Below are 26,241 nucleotides of genomic sequence, written 5' to 3'. Positions count from 1 at the left end.
CCACGTACTCGCATACACACGTACGCTCGCAGCCTGCGCGAGAGGAAGAGACGGAGAGATAAAGAAGGGCGTAAAGAGGGAGCTTGTGGATGTGGGAAGTAAAGGAGGACCGAGGGGGTGTACGAGAAGTGGGAGGGTGAGTGGGTGGTGTAGAACGGGGTGGGTGGGGGTGAAACTGGCTGCAGTGCCTGGATGCGAGCTAAAATGTATTTTTTTGTCTTTTTTTTTCTTCTTTCTCTATATCTTCCCTTCGAGCGAGCCGTGGTAGGTTGGATTACCAATCCAGAGCTGCCTCCGGCACGTTCTTCTCTCTGTCGGGCACGTAGGGCGTTGGACGTAAGGGCTCGGCGAGCTGGTTCGCTGCCGGACATAGCACTTTAGTACGTATCGTTGATACCGATATGGAAATTATCCAACTGAATTTTAACCGCGTTGCGCACACCCACACACAGAAAACTGTCGGATTCAATTTGGATTGATCACGTGTATCCACTGCTCTTGATATCTCCAATATCTGCAGGAACAATCATATTCTCGCACGACACAAGACATTTTCTAAATTACTTCTAAAGGAAAATCAGATTTTTATATTGTATATTCTCGTGTGTTGGAATGTTTTCTTGCCGAAAGATATATCTTGACGTTTATTTTATGAATGTAAAATTTATTTTAGCACGTGTAAAAATATCTTTAATACTTGTTATTACTTATTACGATTATAACCTATCTTATTTCTAATTGATTATAATCTACTTTTTTCTTCTCGTTTTTATCTTTCTTTTACGTAAGAATTACTTTAAAATAATATAGTCTATTTACATATGAAAGAATTACAAATAAAGATTATGTTTCCTTTATACATACATGTGTTATATAAACTATATTGACATATTGTTAGTAATTATGAAGTCCAGCGAATTAATTAATTTCTAGAATTTAAATAAATTGTTAAACAAATTATCAGGTATATTTATTAAATATTAACATTTTTTCTACTTTATGCATTAGATATATAAATGCGTTATCCTGATATCATCTGGAGATTCTGATTTTAGAATAACCGTTTCTAGGTCTTTCCCTATTCCCCTAGAAAAGTCGATTGCTTTCGAACGTATGCGCCTTCCACCCATCCCGGCTTCTCTGATTTCCCGTCTTTTAAATAGACACGAACATTCGCTGTAGATCGAAAATCTCCACATGTTTGTAAGCACCTTTCTTGTCGTCCGTTATGATCTTTGTGGAGATCGCGTGGATCTTGCTCGACTTATCATCGACGGTCTACCATTCTTGATCCACGAACGCGTATCTTTACCTTATCCCGGCAAGCTTACGCGGGTTCCGACAGAATCAGATCGTTTGACGAGCCACCTGTAGCGCGAAGGGCTACCATCGACCCTTCTTAAGGACGGGCATACACGATTTTTGTCCCCTTTTCAGACCACGATTCGGTCCATATCGTCGTCTGTATCCAATACGACTTCTTGACCTCTGGCTATATTTATGAGACCGCCGTAAAAACGTTTCGGCATAAATATTTCTTCTGATATCGTACACCACGAATACAGGATTTTTCATCGATATGAAATTTTTTCAAATTCTTCATAATGCAAGTATTAATAATATTATCAGACATATTTAATTTATGTAACAATAGAAAATAGGTGTAGATATACAAATTACATCATGAGTCATATGAGAAGTAATAATCTGTTATTGATTTTTATATTTGCTCCCATTCAGCGAATACGATAGAATATGATATATACTTACATGGCAATATTTTCGATGCTTTAAATTTTATTATTTTCTCACTTCATTTATTGATCTTCCGAGTATGGACAACATGTTTTCGCAATGTACGGGAAAGCTGCTTTTATATCACATAACAGTGGATACTTTTGTATAATTGAAAATTGATATTTTGTACGGGAAGATATTATTTCTATTATAACTCTGAGAAAGATACACAATGTGTCTTATATATTTTAGAACTCGGAAGGAAAGTAGTTCGAACTTTCGAGGTTCACGAGGCTCAGTCTGTTCCGAATTCTCGGGGAGGTGTACGCGACCTGGCGCGAGTTCCGTCGAAATGCGGAAGGTCATGCCTTCCGAGAGATGGATGTGGTTTGAAGGGTCGTGGGAAGGGAAACGGGGTCATCTTTCGATGGCTCTTGTGGCCGCCCTATGCGTGCCACCATTGGACCATTGCAAGGTGGCGCGGACGATTAATCTTGCGGAAGCACGTTTCTGGTAATTAGCGAAACGTCGAATAATTTATGGCGAAAGAAATAAGGGCGCAAATATATATCATCCCCAGAATTTGTTGAGAAATTGTTCCTCGCTATTTGATATTGTGTTGGGTGCACACCGCGCTTAATGAAAGAATCAAAATTGGAATGTCAAGAAGAAGGCAAATATATATTCTCAAATATATTTGTATTTAATTAAGTTTAATTAGAAGATGAAAATTTTCATTTACATTTTCTCTCTTCCTTTATTCCTATTTTCATATGTACTCATTTCGTAGATTAATAAACGATTAAATTTAGCCAGTTGGAAGTTGACGGAAGCATTTGCTAAAATTAATTAGCAACACTTTCTTCTGTGTTGCAGCAATGCGCCCCGCACGACAAGGAAAGCGACTACTGGGGTGGCGGCCGGGGCGCGAAACAAGGTTACGAGGTGAGACAACCCACTTCGAAATATTTTAGTGGTCTATTTCATATACACGGCCGTCGTGCTAATTCTACTTGGTGAAGCGCAGCACTTTCTGTTGCAGGCGAAAATGAACGCGGACCATGGTCAGCTGCAGAAAGGTGAGTCTCTAATGCTTGTGTTATGTCTCTTACCTTCCCGTATACTTCCACACAGTCCGCGGATGGACGTTTCCGCTTTACTATTTAAATCATTAGCCTGCCAAAGCTATTTTACAAGTATAATTATTAACACAGAAATACGACGATGTGACATTAATACATATAAAAAATAATGTTTCATATATAAATGAAAAATTAAAGTCATATTATTTTTTATAACATCAATAATTTTTTATATAATTTCGGGGGTTTAATTTCAATGGATTTGCAATTAGATTTACTATTAAAATATTTAATGTTGAAAATGACAAAACTATGGAAAGGACAGCGTTTAATAAAAAAATCCATTGAAGAGAGAAAGCAACTTATAAATTTGTCAAAGAATGTGCAATCAGATATAAATGATTAACATCCGAGACAGTTCGTGTATCATCATCGTGAGTCGAGATGGAGATCGAGGAGTTGTTTACCTGAAAAATTGGGATCATCGTGGATCGTGGGCAGTTAAATCACGCCGGTGCCGAGACTTCGCTGTCTCGCTTCGTCTTGGTATCTGTTAGCGTCGCGACCTCGCATCAGATGCAAACACTTCCTAAGATCTAACCATCGGCCGGGAACCGGTTGTGACTGCATGCGTGACGTAAGATCGCCGATTAGGAGCGAAAGAAAAAGTCGGAGAAAAAGAGTAGGGGTACTGCACCGAGCAAAAAATACGCGCGAACTTGAATTTATCAGCGGACCGTGGTGGATATGTAAGCTACACTTCTGAACATCTTTTTTCGCATTTAGAACTTTATTTTTCACTAATTGACGTGATTAGTCTAAGTTTCTCGATAATTTTCTTTTTTTCTTGCGATTTGTTTTTATTTAGATACAAGACGCGTGACTGTATAAACAAACAAAAAGCAAAGAGCTTTTTTTTCTAATGTATAGAGGTGTTATATATACATTTATGTGACATGTGCTCTGTTTTTCATTTAAAAGTTGTATAAAAAATTAAAAACTTATATTGATGTGTCCTGATAAAAATCTCTCATGTATATACCTTATTTTAATTTTTTTTTAACTGAAACCAGTCGAAAGACGAATTAAGAGGACGAAACGGACTGCTTCAAATTATAAGGATAAGTTTTTGGATTTAATTGGATAAGTTAATCGTAAAATTATTTTATTCTATTGTATCCCTGTTTTATTTTATTTTATTCGATTTTATTCTATTTTAATTTAATCTTTTTTTTCTATTTTATTTATTTTCTATTCTATTTTAATTTAACAAATTTTAAGATAAAATAAAAGTTAAAATGAACCGTATATATGACACTGTTAGTATAATATAAGAAAATGTAACATCAAACTCATAAGTTGAGTTTCTTTTATCAATTTTGATAATAATCCGATCCGGGTAAATCAAATCTGTCATTTCTTTCTTGCCTCTTCCTCCTCCTCCTTGTCGAGAAGGATTAAGCAATCGTGGTTTCGTTTATAAAAGGAGACTCATGTTTCAATACATGTTTTTCACTGCCAATGGCACGCGCGCTTGGCCTAGACTGGCCATTTACGAGATAAGCCCACTACCCTTCCATTCTCGTCAGGATCGACGGGCTCTCGTCAGTGATTCATGCCATAGAGAAACACAAACCTGGGGGAAAGGAAAAAAAGTTGCACGACCACCTGCAACATTTCCCTCGATATTGCTCTGTAATTTGACGCGTATGCCTCCGCGACAAATATTATTGCAACGATATCCGTCGTCATCCACTATTACGTCACTGTCCAGTTAACGTAAAAACGTGGTTTTTATTGAGCGATTAAAACAAAATTTATTACTGCGATATTTCTTCTTTTTTCATTAGTCCTTGTTACTTTATTTATTAGTCCTACATGACTTTATCACTTATTACTTAACAATTTCTAAAATAGAAATTCTTTCTAGAACTTTTCTAGAATAGAAGATATATTCACTTTTTATTTCTATACGTATATTGCTATTTTCTGATGTTTTAAAACGATCGTGTACTTCCATCTGATGTCTTATTACGTCTGTTCCATCTCCAATTCTGTTTTCCCTATTCTTATCTTCTATTAATTCGCCGTTTGGCCGCAAGCTCGGATTCAACGCTGCCGGCGTGCACGATCATTATTACATCGCGTGTTTCAAAATCCAAATTTCTCTTTCATCGGCGGAACATTTTTCGCGCTCCGTGCCCATCGGGCTCGACGTTAGATGGGCCCTAAAATTAGCCGTCGGCCTGGCAATTGCGCAAAGATCCTCGACTATTCGTTAATGTACGGATCGCATGACGCCGAAATTTCGGGTCCCGCGTAACAGTTGAGAAGGCGAAGGATGTGTGTGGGACGACGGAGCCTCAAGGCCCCCTCTTGCGCCCGTCTCATTATCGTATTCGCTCGTCAAGTAAATGCGAGTCGCTCGTTTGGAAATTCCTCGCCGGCAGCCTCCAGGAGATATGTCGCGATACACCAGCATCGCAGCAACATAGGAACGTGTCGCAACGTGCACGTATGATTTATTTGACCGGCGGAATATGTATTTTTTGACGAAACGAATTCGAGAGATCGTAAAAGTGACTGGTGCGTCTCTCACGTGACGATTTTGTCGCGAAGATCAGATATTTCAAAATTTATTTTATTGACTCTTAGGTATAATATAAGCTTCGCGATTTCATTCGCCTCTAAGATTTGCCTCTGATTTCGGTATGATATTTTTATATAAAAGTCCGCGTTTTAAATTAATTTCCTGTGTTAATTAATTATCCTCTCAGTCTATTAAAAATTATTATAAGTTTTCATTATTATATTATAAGTTTAACATTTTTCATCTAAAAAATCCGGAAAGGTCGATAATAATTTATAGCTGATAATTTATTGGAATTGCGACTTCCGAAGCGACGTTCTTAGCTAGACAAACGTACATGTAAATTTTTTAAACGTAAAATATCGCGAATTGTCATTGAGGCGTCAAGAGAAGATAAGATTGCGCCAGACGCGTCTCTTTCTTTGCCTCTTAAAATCTTAACACCACCAGTGAATGACTTTAATGATCATTGAGTATCTTGCACGGGTAACTAAATCCAAGACGGCACTTCCTTCATTCTCGGTCCCGAACGTTTCACCCGACGAACGATGGAAGAAACACGTTAATGCAACACGCGACTTTCACTTACCTTATAATTTGTACCCTTTTGATCATTCTCTAATTATTAGGAGATATTTTTATCCGTTAAAATGAAGAATCTAGAAAATTAGGTTAATTTTAACCGGATTATAAAAAGCTACTTGAACTTCCATCCTCTGACAGGTTAATAGAGTTTTATTTTTGGATGTACATTGGCGAGGGTATACTTTTGTAATAATTTTACCGACAACTTCCTACGCCGCAATCCGTGTCCCATCTCGTGTTACTTCGTAATGTAACAAATGAAAATATCCTGCCAGTAAAGAGGATACGAGGGAAAAGGTTATTCTTTTTTAATAACAAATGCTCTACCTGCTTTCCTCTCTCAAGCTCTTATTTCTTCTCGTACGAGTGCACATACGAGAAAACGGATTGCATTTCGTATTCGAAGGGGTAGAATCGGCTCGTAAACAGGTCGATAAAAATCCGACTGTGTTCCACGTAAACAGACAAGCACAGAAATCAGTTCGCGCACTTTTTGTCAAATATATGCGTATATAATATAATTGTGTGATATCTTATCCTTCAAGCTTCCTCAAAATGCCGTTGCTCTGTACTCTATAATGAATACAATCATAGTGATGCGTTAATATCTTGCGATTTTATATCTTATTAACGTAGAAAAAGGACAGTCGTTTTTAACTATAATAAATCCAGAGGAGAGTTGAATGAAAGAATTAAAAATAATAAAGAGCCGAAACAATCACACTTTTAGTCAGAATTATAGCAATTGTTGTCCGAGGGAAAAGTAGTTTCGGAATATTCTACGCATATTACACGGTGGTATACACGGAAAAAAAAGATTAGCTGTCACAGCTAAAAATTAGGTATGGCAGCTAAATTCAGTAGCATTATATGGACACCTAATGTCGTATCTGCGAGGTCTAATTTCCATCAGCTGTGAGGCCTAAATATTTTCATTGCAACAGACAAGCATTCTGCTATTATGTCGACGTATTTATCATTGCAGCAAACGTTTTCTGTGTAACAGACAATTTGGTAGCAAGTACAGTTTCAGCAAACCATATTTAACTGTGGTAGAGACAATTTTCTTTTACACGGACATATCCGATAACTGTGACAACTAACTTCATATTAGTATACTAAATAAATCGATCTGTAACAGACATGCATATTTTGCTATCACGTCCTTATATTAGCTACAGCAGCAAATCCTTTGTATGTATTAGCAAATTCATAGCTACAGTAGCTAATACAATTTCAGCTAATCAGAATTAGCTGTAAACCAGAAACATTTTTTTCCGTGTAACTTCAGCATTCATGAATAAGCGGAGATTCAATTAGAGCCATTTATTCTCAGCGCGGAATCAAAGCACGTTGTGCAAATGCGGGACGAGAAACATGTAGGAAACGCGACTAGAACTCTGTTACATCGTACTTTCGACATAGGTTACAATGTGTCGAAGAGTTTGGGGTCAATTAAAAGTTGGAGTCTTCCACGTCCGCGCACGTGGAGCAGAAGGAAGGGAGTAACGCGCGAGGGTGAGAATGCAACGAGAATTCCTGGCGAGGAGTCATCTTGTCTGATTTCCATATTTTACATTTTTTCCGTCAAAAACAAAAATTCGATTATCGGTTTATGAGATCTTTCGGTAACTGCTAGTCAACTTTTACTTTGCAATATTTTGTTCAGTGCTTTGCATCAGAGATGTTAAATAATGTAATATTTTTATGCAATCTTGCAAGCAATTTGTTCAGTCTGTCAAAGAATTGATGGAATTTACAAAATTGGTGAAAGTCAGAATGCTATTTACAGTGAAATTTCTATTGAATAACAAGAGTGGTATTATTTATTTACATCTCCAAAAAGGATATAAAAAATATTTAAAAAACTGAACGATTTGACATTTCGCTACAAAGAAAGGTAGTTAAAATCGATTTTAAACACGACGATAAATAACATTGTATGTATCTAGATTTCTTCGTTTTAGGATATCTCTTTGCATGTTTTTAAAAAATCGACGGTTACGACGTCATCTAGAACGTGGTAGTCGCCGTCTGGCGATCGTCTAGTTTCCGCGATCAGTACTTGACGTGTTTTTACGGCTTCTCCACTCTCGCTTTCCTCGTCTGCCCTTCTTCCGTCACCACGTCGGTTTGACGCGGTTTTCCTGAAGATTTTACCATGAGTAAAGGTCTCCCTTCATGCTCGCATTTTTACGACGTCGTTTCGCGATTTTATATCGCGACGCTGCGGCATTCTATCGATCGGGAACGAGTCGAATCGCGCTTTTACAGGACCGCCCTCGCGAAAACGATCTTACTGGTTACTGGTTCGCGTCGATCGTAATATTATCAGGTATTACGCAACGCGGTCGTAACGCCAAATTGATTCGTTTAATACGTACAAACGGACAGACTAATGACGCTCATTTTCTGTCAATAACGGCTGTCACGTCGGCGATATACAGGCGGCAATAAATAAACTTTACGGTGGTTAGAAAAAGAGAGCTGTAAATTTAAATAAATTGTGTGAATTGAGGGTTTTGCGCTGAGAAACGGTCTATGGAACGGGAAATAACGACGGCTCGTATCGCGCCGTTATCGCGCGATTAGCAAATGGATTTTACGTCGCAACCGAAAATTAATCCCGCCAATCATCGGTCTCCCCATTATTGTCGCGAATTATTATCAACGTCACGGGTAATTCATATCGCACTTTTAACCTTCGCCACCGAAATCGTTCCATGTCCTTTCGCACCGGATAATCGATACCGTCACGCTCGTCAATAATTCTGCCGGTGATTTATTTTTTATTATCCGGCCGTTTAGAACAGTCTGTTCGACGTCAATGAAATCGTCGTGTCTATGTAACGCGGATAATAAAGCGAAAAAAAGAAGAAAAAAAAAACAAAAAGTGACAGGGATTCATTCTGATGTCTTCTCCGATATGCAATGCGCGTTAATCTTCAAAGTAACGGCTGCAATGTATGAAAATGCGTTGCGTTACATAGGAATGTTCCTGCATTTATTTATGAAACATAAACTAAGAATCAGTTTTACAGAAATATTTTCTTGCCGAGTTAATATTAATATTCCTTCAAAGCGCCCTCTCTCTCTCTCTCTCTCTCTCTCACGAACTTTATGGCTCGCTTGATTCGGATGAATAAAACTACATGCAAGAAAGGATCTTTTGATCGCACAGATTAAATTACGAGGTATCTATAAATATTATTGTTGTGTCTGATCCTGAGTAATAAATTTTCCACTTGCTACAATTAAATTATAATATAACTAGTTGTTACGTAGGTACATCAAAATGCAGTATGGTAATTAATTGTCTCAAGAGACTTCAACGCATATCTCAATTGCAGATAGAAAAATTTCATTAAAAAACAAGTAATTACAGATCAAGGATTTAGAATTATCGTGTCTGCCTGGACGACGCATATAATAGGACAGGTTTTAAGAATTGCGTCTGATGAGAACTCTTGCATTTTGTTATCTTTTTTTTCCTTCTTTCCAACCGGTTTAACGCATGACGAAATTATTCGAAATATCTTCTCAAAATATATATGTAACGTCCAGACGCAGGTCGATCGATCTGTTCCCGAAGACTTTAAAAATCGTTCCCGAGACCGGTTTGACGTATACAAATATACGTACCACAATGGCAGTTTAATGCTGGCAGGCGGACTTATGGTTACCAAGCGTCACGGTGACCTCGCGGCTCTCTCCAGAATTGCATCCGACTATTCTATTTTGACCGTCATTCCATCTCCGAATCTTCCAGTCGAAATAATACCTCCGTATACACGCAACGACTCATCGACGAAAATGCTCATCGTCGATTCGTTTGTATCGCGCGATAAACGTTGACATATTGCTGCGCAATCATTTTTGTCGGTATGACAGAAGAATTACAACGGAATATTTATTATATATTAATATTTATTCGCTAATTCTTTTTTACATCGATTATTTGTTAAGTGATTTTTTTTTCCTCGGCCGTAAAGTGTCGCAATAAATTAAATTAAATTGATTTATTATAGATATCTACAATCTCTCTATCAATCGAGATTATGATACCGCGTAACGCGAAGTGACAAGTGATAATTAATTTATTACTTGTTAATACTAAACATATAGATAATTAATTTCTTTGAATCTAAATTGAATTAAAATCTAAAGTTGACTGAACACGATTCTGCGCTATCGGCAGTCTTCTTTCTAGCATCGATCCACTCGCGATCAAATTAAATGGTTTTTTTTTTACTTTTTCTCTTTTTCGGCAATTTCCTTTTTGGCAGAGAAGTTGAAATAGATCTCGGCGGACTTACGTAGAAAAATTGCAAGTGGGACATGTATTTCCCGTTGGACACATAAAGATTGAAGTACGTCGAATCAAACATACGTGTAAATCAAACGTGTCATTATCGTTCCGCTCTACGTGCTATTGATGATATCTATTTCACAGTGCCGATTGAAGTTTACAAAGAAGCAGAAGTAAACCGCTCTGCACAAACAAGAGATTCAATAATCCCGGATACAGTTAACCAGGTTGTGGTGTGAGTGTGTCTGTTTGAAGGCAAAAAGATCCCTTCAATCATCGCGCCGCGCGAACTTGTTTCTCTTGTTTAAGAAGTGAAATGTGATTATGAGCTCTCTAAACATTTGTTGAATTAGTAATTTTTTAATGCTATTCATAAACATACGTCAATAATGGCCGTCTTAGAAAGATTAGTAAATATAATTCTTCATGACATGTAAAACTTTTTTCTCTACAAATGGCGAGTCGCCATTGAACGTAAGATATTGTAACGAGCGTTTATCTGAGACTGGTAATTTATATGAAATAAATGGATGTAATACGAAGTAATACACTTACGTTCCAAGATGTGAATTTGTTTTTATCGGAAAACGTATCATTCTCTCTCGTGATTATAGCACTCGCGCGCGTTTTCCATTTACATCCGTCCGCCTATATCGCCACTCCGCTTCGCATTAGTCACATCCAACGTGCCGTCTTACATCTCTTTTCCTTCTTATAATCTCATACGTCGTTTCCGTTTCCCGCCCTTCCGTCCCGCTCTCTTTTTCTGCTCGCTCTCCGTTCCACCTGTGGCCCGCTCGCCAGTCGAAGCGGCCGAACGGACCCCGATTGCAAGTCGATGGATCGACCGTCGTCCGTAACCACTGACATTTCCCCAGCAGAGTTATTTGCATAATTTACTACCGACTTCAACATTAGCGTCTATCTTATATGAAGCCACGTACACAAATAGCTCCAAATATACGTACCGATATGTAAATATAAATAATGGGCGTGCACATAAACATATAATGGACACGTGCATATTTTTCGGGACGTATGACGTACGTTTGAACTCGTATGCAATTCTGTCAGGTGTACTTTGCGCGCGCGCCTTTTTTTTTTTATTTTTTTATGAATCTCTATCCTGTTAATACTAATGCGACCCTGAGGCTTGACATATTGCTAACTCACGATAGTCAAAATTCCGACTGGAGTCCGCGAAGTAAACTAAAAGAACGAAAAGATGCATCGCGCACGAACTGCCCCGTAGTGCAATATTGATGTAGAGAGCGGAGGCAGGATCCTTGATCCTATCGACTCTAGGCATGACGTCAGGATCGATCAGCGACGATCGTGCAAACGGTGAATATTCATGAAGAACTGCGAGACAAGTGCAGGCCACGACACGACGTGGATACACTTATGACACGCAGTGAAATCCGAATGAATCGAGCGGTAATAACACGTGGATTTAATCCATTTAATTTTGCATTCCTTATGCAACACTTAATAGGGACAAAATACTTTTTGTGCCTAATTTTCATCATTACATTTTCTTTGAAAAATTTCGCAATGCAAAAATGATAGCGATGTATTCACTAGAACAATTTAAATTCCACGTGAGAGAATATTCTGTTATCATACATTAATATTTTATTGCCTTACGGCACTACGTTGGAAAAAAGTTTATTAACGGCAAGTCAATTATGTTATAAAATTTTATAAGTAAAACCAAAAATATGCAACTCATACCTTGATTACATACATCATTCTTTGTTTTTTTGTAAACGCTTGTTGATGTCGTAAACTTTGTTTATATTTAGAAAAAAAACCGTAAATTAGAAAAAAATAACGATAATTTTCATGATTGCATTATCTTATTAGATATTTATATTACGATTGTTTTCTTTTGCTAGATTATCGGCATACCGATTTGTCGAGGCTTCCTGCGTCATACGAAGTATGACGCAGCTGGCAAACAATTAAATGTGTTGCAATGGATATAATTGCCGCGTTCCCACGATTATTATTAACTCGCGCTTCTCCCGCGCAAGTCGGACTAGAGAAGAGAACCGGTTGGTCGACCGTTACAATTTTGACTTTTTGTTATATTATCTCAGAAACACACACTTCCGACTGTTTTCTTTTCTGTAATTTCTCTTGTAACTTTCCGTAATCAAGATTATTGTCGAAGGATTTAAATAGTTTACGCCTTTTTGCATTTAAATAAAAAATTCTGAATGATTCATTTTTGTTTAATTAATGGTAACACAAAAAAGAATATAAAAATAATTAATACGCGATAAAAATTATAATTAAAAAAATGTAATATATACATTTCTTCAATGTGAATAAAATCATCCCGTATAATTTACGGATATGAAAGTATGGAAGAATATTAAGAAAATTTCGTATTATTCATCTTATGTTGAATGTCTCATTGGTCGAAATATTTATTTGAGCTTAATTCTCGCATAAATTTTTGTCTGATTGATTCACTCACTTTCTATATATAACATATTATAAATTTATGAAAACTTATTTTTATATGGGCATTTTTTTGCAATTCATAATATATAATAATGTAATAAACAGAAAAAATTTATTTATATATTTACATAATTATATATACATTATGCAATTCACATTGCATGAAATTTAAAATCTGTTCTATTTATAAGCATTGTGCACGTCGATTCGCAGAAGAGATATGTAAATGATTCTGCAAAAGGGCGAAGCGAGACTGCCGCGTTACGTTAGTCAAGTTAATTCAAAAATGGTCAAACACGACGCGCGAGAAAAACAGTTTTTATACGCGTAGGTGCCGAAAGAGACGCGATAATTCCATTAAAATTACGCACCGCAAATAACGCCGGGAGGTGCGTGGCGTCATACGTCATTAACGCTCTCGTCGCTACGCGTGCATGCTTGCGTGCATGCATGCGTGCTGCGCACGCGTGTTCGTGAATGGAGAAACGGGAGATGGTTTTTAAACACCGCTGTTTTGCCTGCCAGTGTGGTTGAACCACGTGCGCGAAAATATGTTAAAAATGAAATTTAACGCTAGCTGCAGGTCCCACGAAAATATATTATTATCGTCCGCTTATATATGATCGAGAGAAATATTTTAACCTTTCCTGCTCCTGTCATTTTTATCGTGACAAAAGCCGAGAATTAAATGAGAATGAAACTATTTCAGGTGTACGAAGAGGCTCGAGTTAATGCAATGTTTTTATCGCGTGATGTTTTCCATTTACCTACATTGTATAAGTAACATAGATATTTTTTAATACGAAAATTATACAGGGTGTTTCCAAATTAAATGGCAAAACTTCGGGAGCGTGTAGAGGAGTAAAAAACTAAGAAAAAAAGTCCTATAGACATATGCTCCTTTTTGCTTTGTTTCGCAGGAAATCACGAAAAAAGAAAAAAATATATTTAATTTATTATTTTAATTATTTTATTTATAAACTTTTTAATGAAGATTTTGTTCGAAATGTGCACCTCTTGCAGCAATACAAGCATTGCATCTGTCAAACACGGCTCTTGTAGCAGCCACGCCTTTAAAGCATTACCGTTGCAGAAACCGTATACAAAAACCATATCAGCATATTCACTATTAGAATACGTACGCGGCATATTGCAAAAGACAAAATTCATCTACTGTTAAAGGCTTTCAAAGAGCGACTGACAAATTCATAACAGAAAGTGGAAAATGTAATCAAATATGTCGGTGCTAGATATGGCAAGAAATGTAAACATTTTTTTTCGATTTCTCTGAAACGGAGCAAAAACGAGCATATGTCTATAGGACTTTTTTTCTTAGTTTTTTACTCCTCTACACGCTCCCGAAGTTTTGCGATTTAATTTGGAAACACCCTGTATATAGAAACTTGTTTGCATTTTATATTCTTTCATTTCATTCTTCATTTTCTTAATTGATAATATTGCATTAATTTAAGTGTACGTTAATGTTTCACATGACACAATATTGTAAACACCATAAACATAAATCGAAAAAAATTGCGGAATATATAAGGACGGTGTAATCTTGAGCAAAATGTTATTAAAAGGATCGTGTAGAGATTACATGGATTACGAAGAGAGGTATATTTCTACGAACGAACGCTATAACTTGCCAGTCCCCTTCTCCTTTTCGTTCACATCCAGTTCCATTTACATTTTCGCTTTTATCCTTATTTTCATGCGCCTGTTCTGACTTCTACAAACAGATGTAGCGCATTTTATTCTGAGGTATGTGCAGGTCTCGTATTTTTTTTTTTTTCCCGACGATGTATGCCGTGTGCAGCATCGGTGACGAAGAGAGGCCGCCACCTCTCCTTCGATTGCCGGTGCTACGGCCAAAGAGTACCGCGACTCTCGCGCACACGAGATCACGCATGTAAATGATAATTATCGAGTTCAAGCGCGCTGGAAAGATCAATTAGTTATGCCGCGAGGAGAACGTTACGTATATCTCGCGCGCGTTCTGAGATTGGTCGATTGGGCGAAAAGAGCGGCGCGCGGCGCGAATAAGTCATTGCGGGAATCGAGGGGACGATGATTTGCAAGATATCGATTCTTGGAAGCGAACCGCACAGTCCGGAACGATCGCCGATTGTCCGACGGCGAATCGGACTCTGTGCCTCATAGTTTCAAGTTTATCCATACGTATTTATATGGAATTCATTTAATACAAAAAGGATATTGTGAAAATTTTTAACCACTGCAGCGGCGCGAAGTTGATAAATAATTATCCACGAGCGCCGTTTCCTCATGACGAAACGCCCTGTGCCGCTTTAAAATTAAAATGGCACGCATATAATTAACATTCGTAAATTTAAATAACGCCATCTACAAGGGAGATCGGAAATTGTGCTGGATAAAGTTTATGACACGCATAATTGTTGCGGTAGGGAAGGGGAGAGGAGAGGAAAATTCTTTCGAGCGCGACCATTTGTATAAAAGACGTGTTAAAGAGAGAAATGCGAGTTGCTAGGCATGAAAACGGTGCGCAATATAAAATAAATAAATTCAAGATAATAACACCGTGTGTACGAGGCTTATTTAACTCGCTTTGAAAATAGCCACCTGTTCACACCTGTCTTAATGCTTGATTATGATTTCGACTTGTATATGCGCGCTTATCGATTGCGTAACGCCATGCATCGGATAAGTTAGGCGATAAAAAAGGCCACATAACGTCGTATAGATTCGCGCGACAGACATCCAAGTAATAAAGCGTGTCGTATAGATTACGATAAATTTTAATTCGATTATATATATGTATAAATTTTAAATGTTACGTAAGCAGCGCGGTTTTTCGCGCAATGAAGTTATTGGGAATTGCATCGCAATTATGTATGTTGCGCCTTGAACTTTGATGCTGCGCTCGATATTATACTCGCGCAATTTTCTCATTATACACCAACATTATTATCATCTAGCGATTACTTCAATTCCGCGCAAACATTAATTCACTTAATCGCTCGGATTTAAAGAAGTATTAATTATAAAGGTTTAAATACAATTCATATATATATAATTTTAATAAAATACTATGTCACATATAAAATTAATATTTTATTAGTGCTATGTTTAACGATTTACATAATATATCACGTTGATTTTATATAGATCAATGCATTCAATTTGGCAATCTAAAATAAACATCTGTGTCGGCGAGATTCGCCCTAAATTGCAAATAGCTGTCGATTTCATAGTTATATCATTAATTAATATCAATATTGAACACTCAAATGCTTGCTGGTCCGCAAGTATAAATTCTATAAAGCGCATCTTTATATTCATGTGATTTAAATAAACGGATTTTATATATATATATATATATAAATGTAGCAGTGACGTCTATTTGTCGCTTTGCCTACTTGGATTACGCGCGGATCGACACTCTTGCACGTAATGTCCGGCACGCATGAACTCTCGTGACTATCCTTTGCATGTTTAACATTGATTCTAAGCGAAATCGACGCGCGTGGGCTGCCAGCTTCAGAGAAGCGCATCTTCCACCGCCTACGCGCACACTTCACCGAACGCACTCGACGTGCATTGTCGTAAAAGTCATGGGATGCCCCCGTCCTTGTAAGAGAAGGGTCCTCGCTTCTGAACTGAACTTAACGAGCGGAGGATGCGCGCAAGCGGCAATCGCGGAGCGGCGTAAAGGATCTATTAATAAATTATGAAGTCATTAATGAGGGGGGAGGGGGAGGGCGATGTAAATCATTAATTTCCTTCTTTTTCTTTTCTTCCTTTCCCCCTTTTTTTTAGAACTTTCGCAACGCTTTATAAAAATAAGATTATAGAAATGATATTTCATCTGGATTGCGACATACACAAACCGGAATTTAAAAATTATAATATGGACGTCTCTGTTGCTGTACGATCGAGCCATAATACTACTTAAATGAATGTCCGAGCGAGCCAGACACTTCATGTTTGAGGCACTTGTTCGTTGTACAAGGTCGAGCGATAACTTTTCTATTATTGGCAGGAAACGGATCAAGTATATAATTTATTATAACTTCCTTCGTTTAATGCCGGTAACGTTTCCGGTCGTTTTTGCCGCTGGTATGCCGACTTTCTTGAACGCGAGAAAGGATGCTCCCGTAAAAAGAAAGGATTTCGTATCGTGATCATATTAGTCTTGTAATTAATTGTTGAGATAAGCAAAGCCAACAATCGTATCTTTACAGCATAGGTGACACAGGTCAATTAAAAGTTGTGTCTATAATAACATCTTGCCGCATACATTTTATTCCACTGCAGATCTGTAATAATTCGCGTCAGATTTATATTTAGAATTTCACATGTTGTGTATTTTGATATGTTGTGTGTATTCGATCTATGCATGTATTATATATATATATATAATATATACACTGAAAAAAAAATACTAAATAAATAAATATTTATGTTGTTGTACGATCGAGTCATAAAACTACTTAAATGAATGTCTGAGCGAGATCAATAAAAAGAAATGATGAATTAAATCAAATTTATGGTTTTTATGTCATATAAATATATGTTTAGTAAATATCTACTTTTAATTATTCAAATAAATATTTATTAAAATTTAATATTTTTTTAAGTGTATTTTTCATGTGCGGAAATTTTGATTCTTCAAGTGTTTGTCGCATTATCTAAATTATTTAAAATTCTAAACAGAATCTGAATTCTGTTACGTATTATAAAGTATTTGTATAAAGTAGTTTTACTAGTTAGTTGTCTTAAATACAACGATATCTATACTTTGAAATACGATATTTCAATTTCGAATAATTAACGTCCAATTTTTTCGGAATGTCTGACAGTACAGAAGTAATTGCGAAAGTATCTCGGAAGTTATTAACGTAGAATAAAGTGCGGATAGTTTCTTTCTTCTTGTTAGAGTTTCTGCAATTGACAACTCATTCCAGAAGCAATATTTCGAAAAGAGCAAATAAATCGTCTGCGTGTCTAAGATATTTATCGTTCGCCTTTATCGACCAAGTTATCTCCGCTAGATTGAAACGCGCGGGATAGTGAGATTTAATCGTGAATATTCTCGCGCCGAAAGGATGACGATATATTTTTGCAGGCTTGCATGCATAAGAAGCGTGATGTGTTTAAGTGTCGATGCGTAAGAGCGCAAAGTAGTAGCGGAATACCGTGAACGGGCACAACCGCACGATGATATAGCCAATTCAACCTGTCGACCGAGCGCCACTCCGCGTTTATGCGCGCCGATCGATATTGAGAACTCGTCTTAATGACAGGCACACTCGTAACGCAGGATCGCTCGTCCTTGCAACCCGCAGGATCCTTGCCCCTTGCACGCCGCCGTGAGTTGCGTCAGTCGGTCGACCGCTCGATCGTCCGTGTGCCTCTTTCTCGATATATCATTGTCGGCGCGCACCTGTGTGTGCATAGATAATAATTGTATGCGTGCGTAGATCTATGCGTACTACTTATCGCGACAAACGTAAGCGAGAAACATAAGAAAAACACCTCAAGTCTTGCAGGATTCGCTGATAAATCGCGACAACTCACGAATCACAATAACTCAAAGTAACTCTGCATGATGGATAAGGCTTCTTATCGTACACAGAACTCTAAACAGTGCTCATTAGATATTCGCTCGATTATATTCTATTAATAACTAGATTAATGCTTCACAAACAATATGATGTATATTGACGCCTTGCGTCGTATTTTAAATTCGGAATAAATTACTGAGACGCAAAAAATATCTAATCGGACAATCTTGCTCGCAAAACGCATCAATAACACATATACCGTGTGCTGGATCTATAATCAACGTTCAATTAAGTGCTTGGGAAATGTCTATGATTGCTATAGTTACTGTGTCACTTTCCACTCGGGGAGTGCGCTTTATATTCGAAGTAGGTCGCGGGATGGAAATAATCGAGAGTAATTAAAACGCAAGCGGCGATGTTTACGATATCACACCACATTTCTGTGTCCTCGATGGACGTTCCGTCCATTCGAACAAACATCATTCAAGGCGATTCCCGATTTAGTTTCGAATCTGTGAATGATTACAGGTGATGAGCAGTATCGAGGCGCCGGTGGCTCGAGCAGCGGAAGTCCGCCAGCCAGTCTTTTGGTGGTTCCTCAACCACTCACCGTAAAACCTTCCCATCCGTCGCATCTAAATTCCCATCTTGGTGGACCTCATTCGCATCCACCGAGGAAGTATCAATGCAAGATGTGCCCGCAGGTAAGTTCGACCAGTCGACGTGCCTACGTCAGCGTCATATATTTAGCTTTAGGTATCTCTACATGTATACGTTAAATCTCTATTTGCTGTATCTCTATTCTTGTAGAGTGTATGCTACCGTGTTAATCCGTGAAACGTGTAGCTTATCTACACGTTTCGTCTAGATACTGATTTTTCAATGCATTCGTCGTAACAAGCGTTACATATTAGGGTAAGGATATGCTTTTAGAATGACCATAAAAATGCTCTATTTAGCAATCATTGAAGAAATTACAGCCTGTAACCATCACTTTTTTGTCACTTTTCCGTATGACCATATATAATACCCGAATAGTAGGACAAAAGCTATATGTGTCCTTCACTCTATAAATGAATCTTTTGTAAAGGTGGTCGGTGAGTTCCTTTTTTAAAATTGTCTGTTTTTTTCCTTTAGTCCTTTCATTTTCTTCTAAAGCGTTCCTTGACAGATAATATGATTTATGAGGGTTAATATTAACATGTTTACTCTACTGCATTTTCACATGTTAGTTTTCACAAATATTAGGAATAAAATTAGTTTTGCTAGTAATGCTGTTTAAACACGTTTCGACAAAGGGGAAGACTTATTCTCATTATAAAAGATTTTGACAAATACCTTTCTTCTTTTCAAGTAATGATACCGTTATCTCTATAAATCCGGAATATTGGTAGCGTCTTAAAACTTCTAGTCCTTTTCTTATTTAAAGAAGATACTTTCTTGTAAATTCATCGCGTGAGTCTCGTTCTAGTCGTTTAAGCATGAAAATTTTCTTAACCTTTTTTGAAAAATTTTTAAACCTTATTATTGGTACGCTCCTTTTCTTTCTTGTATCCCTTCATGCTCCTTTCCAATTTTTCATGGTTTATCTTTATGGTCGATTAAAATATTCGTACTGCGAGATCTAATATAAATGCGTTTTTATGGATAACTTTAGTAACTTTTCCTGATTTAATACTAGAATAATACTTTTATAACGATCTAAATAACGTTATAATTTTATTATTTCCACTTATGAAAATGATTAATATTTTAATCCTACTTGTTTTTCTTATGTAATTTCATTATATTATTACATAACACATATAATATTTTTACTTTTTTGGTCACAAAACAAACATGTACAATGTTAATAATGACACTAAAAGAGAGAAATATTTTGATGTAACAGAGTATGCACTAAATTTTATTTTATTGACGATAAATAAATTAATAATTTAATAATTCAGATGTGTGACGGCATATTGAGTTATCAATGGAAAGATATTCTCGGAATATCATAAAATGTGATAAGTATGGATAATATTCACAACGAGCTTACAATACGAATAATCGTAATACGGCATTCTTCTTAAATATTAAGAGCGGAAGAGTATTTTGGAATCAAGACATCGAAGATTTCACTGAAATAATTAGAGGTTGTAACAAATTGATATCATTTTCAGTGCTCATAGATTTTCCTAGCTTTCATATTTGATTGAGATTTCTTCAACGCAAAGATGCTTCTATCTTACAACGTGCGGGACATCATCTTATTATTAATGTCTGTTCAAGGAAAGATTTGAGAAAGATCTTGAAACTCCCATCAAAGATGCAGCATCCTTTTGCGGCTTTAAGATTTTGGTTGCGTACTGCAAGGGCTCTTACGATGACGAAAAGACCTGACCTCGAGAAAATTTCTTGCCGCTGAACCGTGATGTTTTCCGTGCCCGTTCGGCCGTACGTTCGTAGGTTGACGATTTATGTCCCCGATGATGGATTTCAGTTTCGCAAATTCGTTAACGTGCGCTTTACGAGCCGTTTAGAGACAATCGTTAAAGTTTACAGCTTTCCGCGCTTTCCGCGATAATTACCGGCGAACGGCAGCGCGTTGCGTAGAAAAAAAGATGGTGCGAGACGGACGAGAAAGGGAGAGAGAATGACAGAAAGACCTCAGAGAGTGAGAGCTAAGAGGCTCGAAGGACGTGGCGCGGACGTTCCATAAGGCGAATCGTTAAAACTTAATGATATTCACTGAACGTCTATACAGAATAGGGCAGATTATCATACACCGGAGGTCGGCAAAGTACACCGGCGCTTCACTGTCCCGTTTTGCGGGGAAGAAAAAAACGCGGCAAAACACGAAACCCGACGATTAAAACTAGTTATTGCACGTATATATCTGCCACGTTAGATACAATGTGACACGGACGGGGTTAATTTGTCACGGATCGAGAGACATCGCGCGTCGAGAAAATCCCGCAATCTCCGCCTGTCCGTTACCTGAAATATCTCAATGAAGAGCATTTTTTTTTAGATCGACTGTATGCGTTTGTATGTGCGTGTATGTATGTATGTGCTTGATTTATTCCGTTAGGCGTTCCCAGAAGGAACGGAAAGAGCAGCAGAGGGATAATCGTTAAGGTGCGGACCGATCTGCGCGGCACGTCTCTCATTAGCACGAAATTAGTAAACGAACAAATCTAAATTCTAGGCAGAAATTACAACCGCTTCGTTAAAGCTTTCAATAACTAATCGAGGCCGACTTTTAATCGCCCGTCTTATCGCTGGTCGACGACGCCGGTTAATAAAATAATAACTTACGTGTCCTGTTGCTCGTCACTTTTGGTCGTTAGTGTGTGTTCCGTTTAATATTAAAAACACACACTATATCGCAGTATATAATTATAACATTGTCTTTTATTGCCGCACAAAATAATCTGTTACTCATGTTATCATGTATAATTAAGTATGTAACAAAAATATGCCGATTTAACTATTTAATTAAAGGAAAGATAATACCCATAGGATATTGAATTTTATTAAATACATTGTTATTATTTTTTGTAATGCTTATTATTGGTAATATAGGAAATGACTTTCTGAAAATACTTTTAAATATTATAAAAGCATTTATATTTGCTTTTAAATAATGATTTGGAAAATTTGTCTTACAGTTATTGTACTCTGCAACTAAGGTATTTTTTTAATGAGCAATATTTCGATAAATATTTTATTAATTTTTAGTAGAGTTTCCTGTGTAAAGTAATTCCTCATAAATATATATATATATATATATATATATATAGATAGATAGATATTTTTTTTTTAATTATTGACCTTTATTTGTACGATTTTTCATGAAATGATTCTTATTTCTGACTTTGTAAAAACTGATCGGATCTAAAGATTGTTACGTTTTATTTCCACTTTCCCCTACACAGTAATAAGTACTCGCTGACGGTCCCGGCTGCGTCGCGTTCCAGACGGAGATTAAACCGAATCAAATTATACATTTGCGGACGGTAAAAAAGTTTACAAATTACACAGATTTCGTACAACGGTACCGGCAGATTCTCCGCGATTAATCGGCCTCCGCGGCACGTTACAAAGTGGTAGTTTCTCGTTATAATCGTTTCTCTTTATCGGATATCTTTTCGAGGAGTAGGATCTTTGAAATGAGAGGAAGGACCAGAAGAAAACTGCAGAAAGCACTGGAAAAAATTAAAGATTTTTTTTTTTAAGAAACAAGAAAAATTTTTGTAATTAAAGTTATCGATCATACATATCGCAGTTGTGTATTTTATTTATGTTGTTTACATAATATATAACAATAAAAACAATAATATAAAGGCAATATTTTATAATGATGAAATTTTATTATTGTTATATTAGGGCAACCAAAATATGTATAGGGCATCTTTTTTTTTATTTAACTAATAAAGAAATAAACTAAATACAAATTTGTTTCATAATATATTAGCCATTTTGAGTCATATATGTTATAGCATATTTTTGCATATTTTTACCCACACATGCACAATATTTAAATATTTTATCTATTTTTATTTTACATTTCACATCATTTTCTAATTTAAATTTATGATTACATTATTATAAATAAAAACCTAATTAATATTTTGAAAATTTGTGCGATAAAAAATAATTCTCAAATGCATATATTCTTTTCTTTAGAGCATTTTTTTAATTTCACAGAGCATATTTTAGGCGCTTAAAGAGAGATTTTTACAGCATAATTTTAGTTGCCCTAATTATTATCATTATTATTATTATTATTATTGAAAAATAAAACAAGTTCACAGAGAAAATTATATGGTGTCATGTAATTGGAGAATGATATCTCTAGTTTTCGTTATGGTTAATTTTCCCAATGTAATTTGGATTATAATTAAACTTATAAAGATAAAGCGAAAACGATGAAATTTAGATATGTAAAACTTTTGCATCAATAATTACGATCATTATCGGTTTATTTATAGCGCAGCTATTTTGAAAATTATTATCCTTATGGTCACGTAGTATGAATTTTTTCACACGATTGTTCACGCTGAGGAAGAGTTGGCAGTAAATTTATTCTCGATTAGTTGTAATACTGATTGAATGCGACACGAGGACGGAAAGCGAAGGAAGTTCGACGAGAGGAGGAGTAGCGAAGTATACAGACTTAGGTTTGGGGTGGGAGGTTAAAAATTTAGGAATTCATAAATTGCCGCAATCACCACGCCCCCAATAAAGCAGGAAGTAGAATTATGCTTCATCTCGCGCAACGGTGCTGTCACGCTTGTTTCACTAATGTCTTCTACGATTAATCGAGTACGTTGTCGCTTCGTGCTACGATGTTGGGATCTCTTTGCTTGTCCTCCTATCGGACCAAACTTCTGACATTCCTTGTACGCGTTTCGTTTTCGGATAGATTTTCACAAGACAGAGAATCGCTTTTGAAATCGGAACTTCGGGGCAATTTAATTCTAACAACTTAACCGAAGCATACTCTTGTCTCTGTAGTTCCAGCGCGTCGTGTGCGACTCGAAATCGGAGTCACGGACCAAAGCTCTCGCGATATCGCGATCGCTTGTCGCGCTTCACCGATCCTGTCCTTTAATCCAATGCGTCTAGCTCATCGTCGCTCCGCGACGCTTTACGTCGTCCTAGCCACCGCCAGGACGCCGTTACCGTTTCTCCTTATCGAACATTCCACCACCGGGGGAATACACGATTTCGCGGCGTACTGACACGCGGCTATAGGAGGAAATAAGAGGAAAATGAACAGGGCAGAGAGAAAGAGAGAACGATAGAATAAAGAAGAGAGAGAGAGAGAGAAGGAAAACGAAAAAGATGACCGCCTCCTGAATGAAGCTATGCACCTCCGTGGCCGGAGGGCTCGGGATTCAAGTCCAGAGGCTAGTGTACCGTGACGGCACAGCATCCTGCCTCAATCCTTCTCCTCCTCATCTCGCTTAGTCCCCCTCCGCGTAACCCCTCTTGCTTTGCTCCTGTTCCTTCCATCTCGGCTGCGCTCGCGCGCACGCTTCGGTCCTTCTTCGTCCAACGTTGACTTGCCGCGTTCTTCTCGGTAACCTTCTTCCTCCGCCGCTAATGTCCTCCGCAGCTTCTTCCTTTATCATCATGTTTCTCTCGGGTCTCCCTTCTTTCTTTCATTAAGCCGCCTCACCGGCTGGCGCTATCTTTCTTCGCTCTAGGTGCGTGCCGTCAGTGCTCCGCTTCCTCTCACCGAGTTGAATCGAATTACTTGGTTTCATCTTTCGTTGCTTTCTTAATTCCGTATTTTTTTTAAACCTTGCGCAACGTATTCGCCACCCTTATCAATCGTTCGGTCGATTTCTCGTTTGACTTGTTAACTTCTCTAGGTATATCTCCCGCTTATCGACTTCCCGTCAGCAATTTCACAACCATCACGGTGGCAAAATTAGCGGTTTTCGTTCGTCTTTCCCGTCTTTCCTTTTTCCTTTCACACGTTACAACTTTTGCGTCGTGGCGCGCGGCGATTCGCGCTCACGACGAATGGTTGTACCGTCGTGCTTCATCCTCCATCGTCAATGTCTTTCTGCTTCTTCTCTCTTCCTTCCATTAACATTTCGTTTCACCTCAGCGGTTCGAGCCTCAGCCTCGACGTAGCTCTTTCCTCACCTCCCGCGTCTCTCTCGATACACCCGTCCTCGTGATCTTCCTCGATCTTCCTTCTCTTTCTTCTTTCCTCCTCCCTCTTCTCTTCCACTTCCCCGTCTTCCCCGTTCATTCTCTTCGTCGCTGGTCAGGTCGCGTTCACGCAACTTCTGTACAGGTTCTCCTCATCTAGTTCCTCTCTCTCCTTGTCCACGATATTTCCTCCAATTTGCCTCGTACTCTTCGGTTCCTACCAGACATCATCATCGTCCACTTCGGCCATCGATCGATATCTGAGGCCAAGCTTCGTGACGCCGTCCCTCTATCCTCCGGCCGCTTCTTGAACGCCGGAAAACCGCAACACGGATCTAGTTAACCGCGCTACGGAAATTATTCGCGGAATAATACCGTCCGTGGATCTAGGAATCGATTCGATACCTTGGAACTTGGTCGCTGCTCGCTGCGCAGTATCCGTACCACTGCTTCTCACAAGGCTTTTATTCGCATATTTTAGCACTAAAAATTTTCAGACCGAGAACGTTGCTAACACATGCAAATTGATAAATATTTTGATATATCGATTTTTGAAAGATTCAAATTAATATGTAATTAACTTGCTTGATTTAGTCCTTCGTCTTTATTTCCTTTGTCTTTAAACGCGACAAGTTAAATAATAATCGTATATATAAATTTCTATTACGTAACAGAATGTTTACGCATTAATTATATACAACCTGATACATATCTTAACCACTTAGTATTCCAGTGCAGGCTGTATGTTGAAGAAGGAAACTTAATATAGACTTAATATTGATATACATAAAATACGAGTAGTTTATTTAAATTACATGTGACAGTAGCTGAAAATGGAAAAGATAAAAACACTTGCGAATCATTTATGAATTTATTTAAAAACTAGGCGGACTATATAATAATAGATATAGATTTATAATATTAAAATTTAGACATATATACATATATATATCTATATATATATACCTATATATATATATTAAAAAATTGTGTCGAGTTAGGAAAAATTACATAGATTAAAAAAAGATATTTACAATAAATGTTAAATGTTCCTTATATGAATTCATTGTTTGGGACGGAAGAGATCCTTCGAACTTCTCTCGAAAAATAGAGTCAGGTGTGATATCGCGCGATGCGCGCGAGGCACATCTCATTCGAGAGATGATTTCGCAAGGCGTACGTTAGAGTCGAGCAAGGTCCATTCTTCGTTCTCGCGGTAGCCGCGAGCTCTATCGTCTTTTCTCTTTGTCTTTCTTTCCCTCC

The 26,241-nt window shown here is 37.5% G+C and overlaps 1 protein-coding gene across 1 annotated transcript in view; it reads left to right on the top strand.

The window, feature by feature from the left end:
* The window catches only part of LOC108721769 (zinc finger protein rotund), a 155,502-nt gene that overhangs the window by 82,364 nt on the left and 46,897 nt on the right, over positions 1-26,241 (top strand). Inside the window, exons 3-5 of the mRNA XM_018446516.1 lie at positions 2,614-2,682; positions 2,765-2,816; positions 18,850-19,025. Of these exons, the coding sequence (XP_018302018.1) occupies positions 2,614-2,682; positions 2,765-2,816; positions 18,850-19,025 (297 nt within the window). The remainder of the gene's footprint in view (positions 1-2,613; positions 2,683-2,764; positions 2,817-18,849; positions 19,026-26,241) is intronic.

Source organism: Mycetomoellerius zeteki, unplaced genomic scaffold (assembly GCF_001594055.1).
Source record: "Mycetomoellerius zeteki isolate Tzet28-1 unplaced genomic scaffold, Tzet1.0 scaffold182, whole genome shotgun sequence".
In the NCBI taxonomy this organism is placed as follows: Eukaryota; Metazoa; Arthropoda; class Insecta; order Hymenoptera; family Formicidae; genus Mycetomoellerius; species Mycetomoellerius zeteki.
Note: the sequence above shows the minus strand (reverse complement) of the source record. Positions and strands in the feature narration are given on the sequence as shown.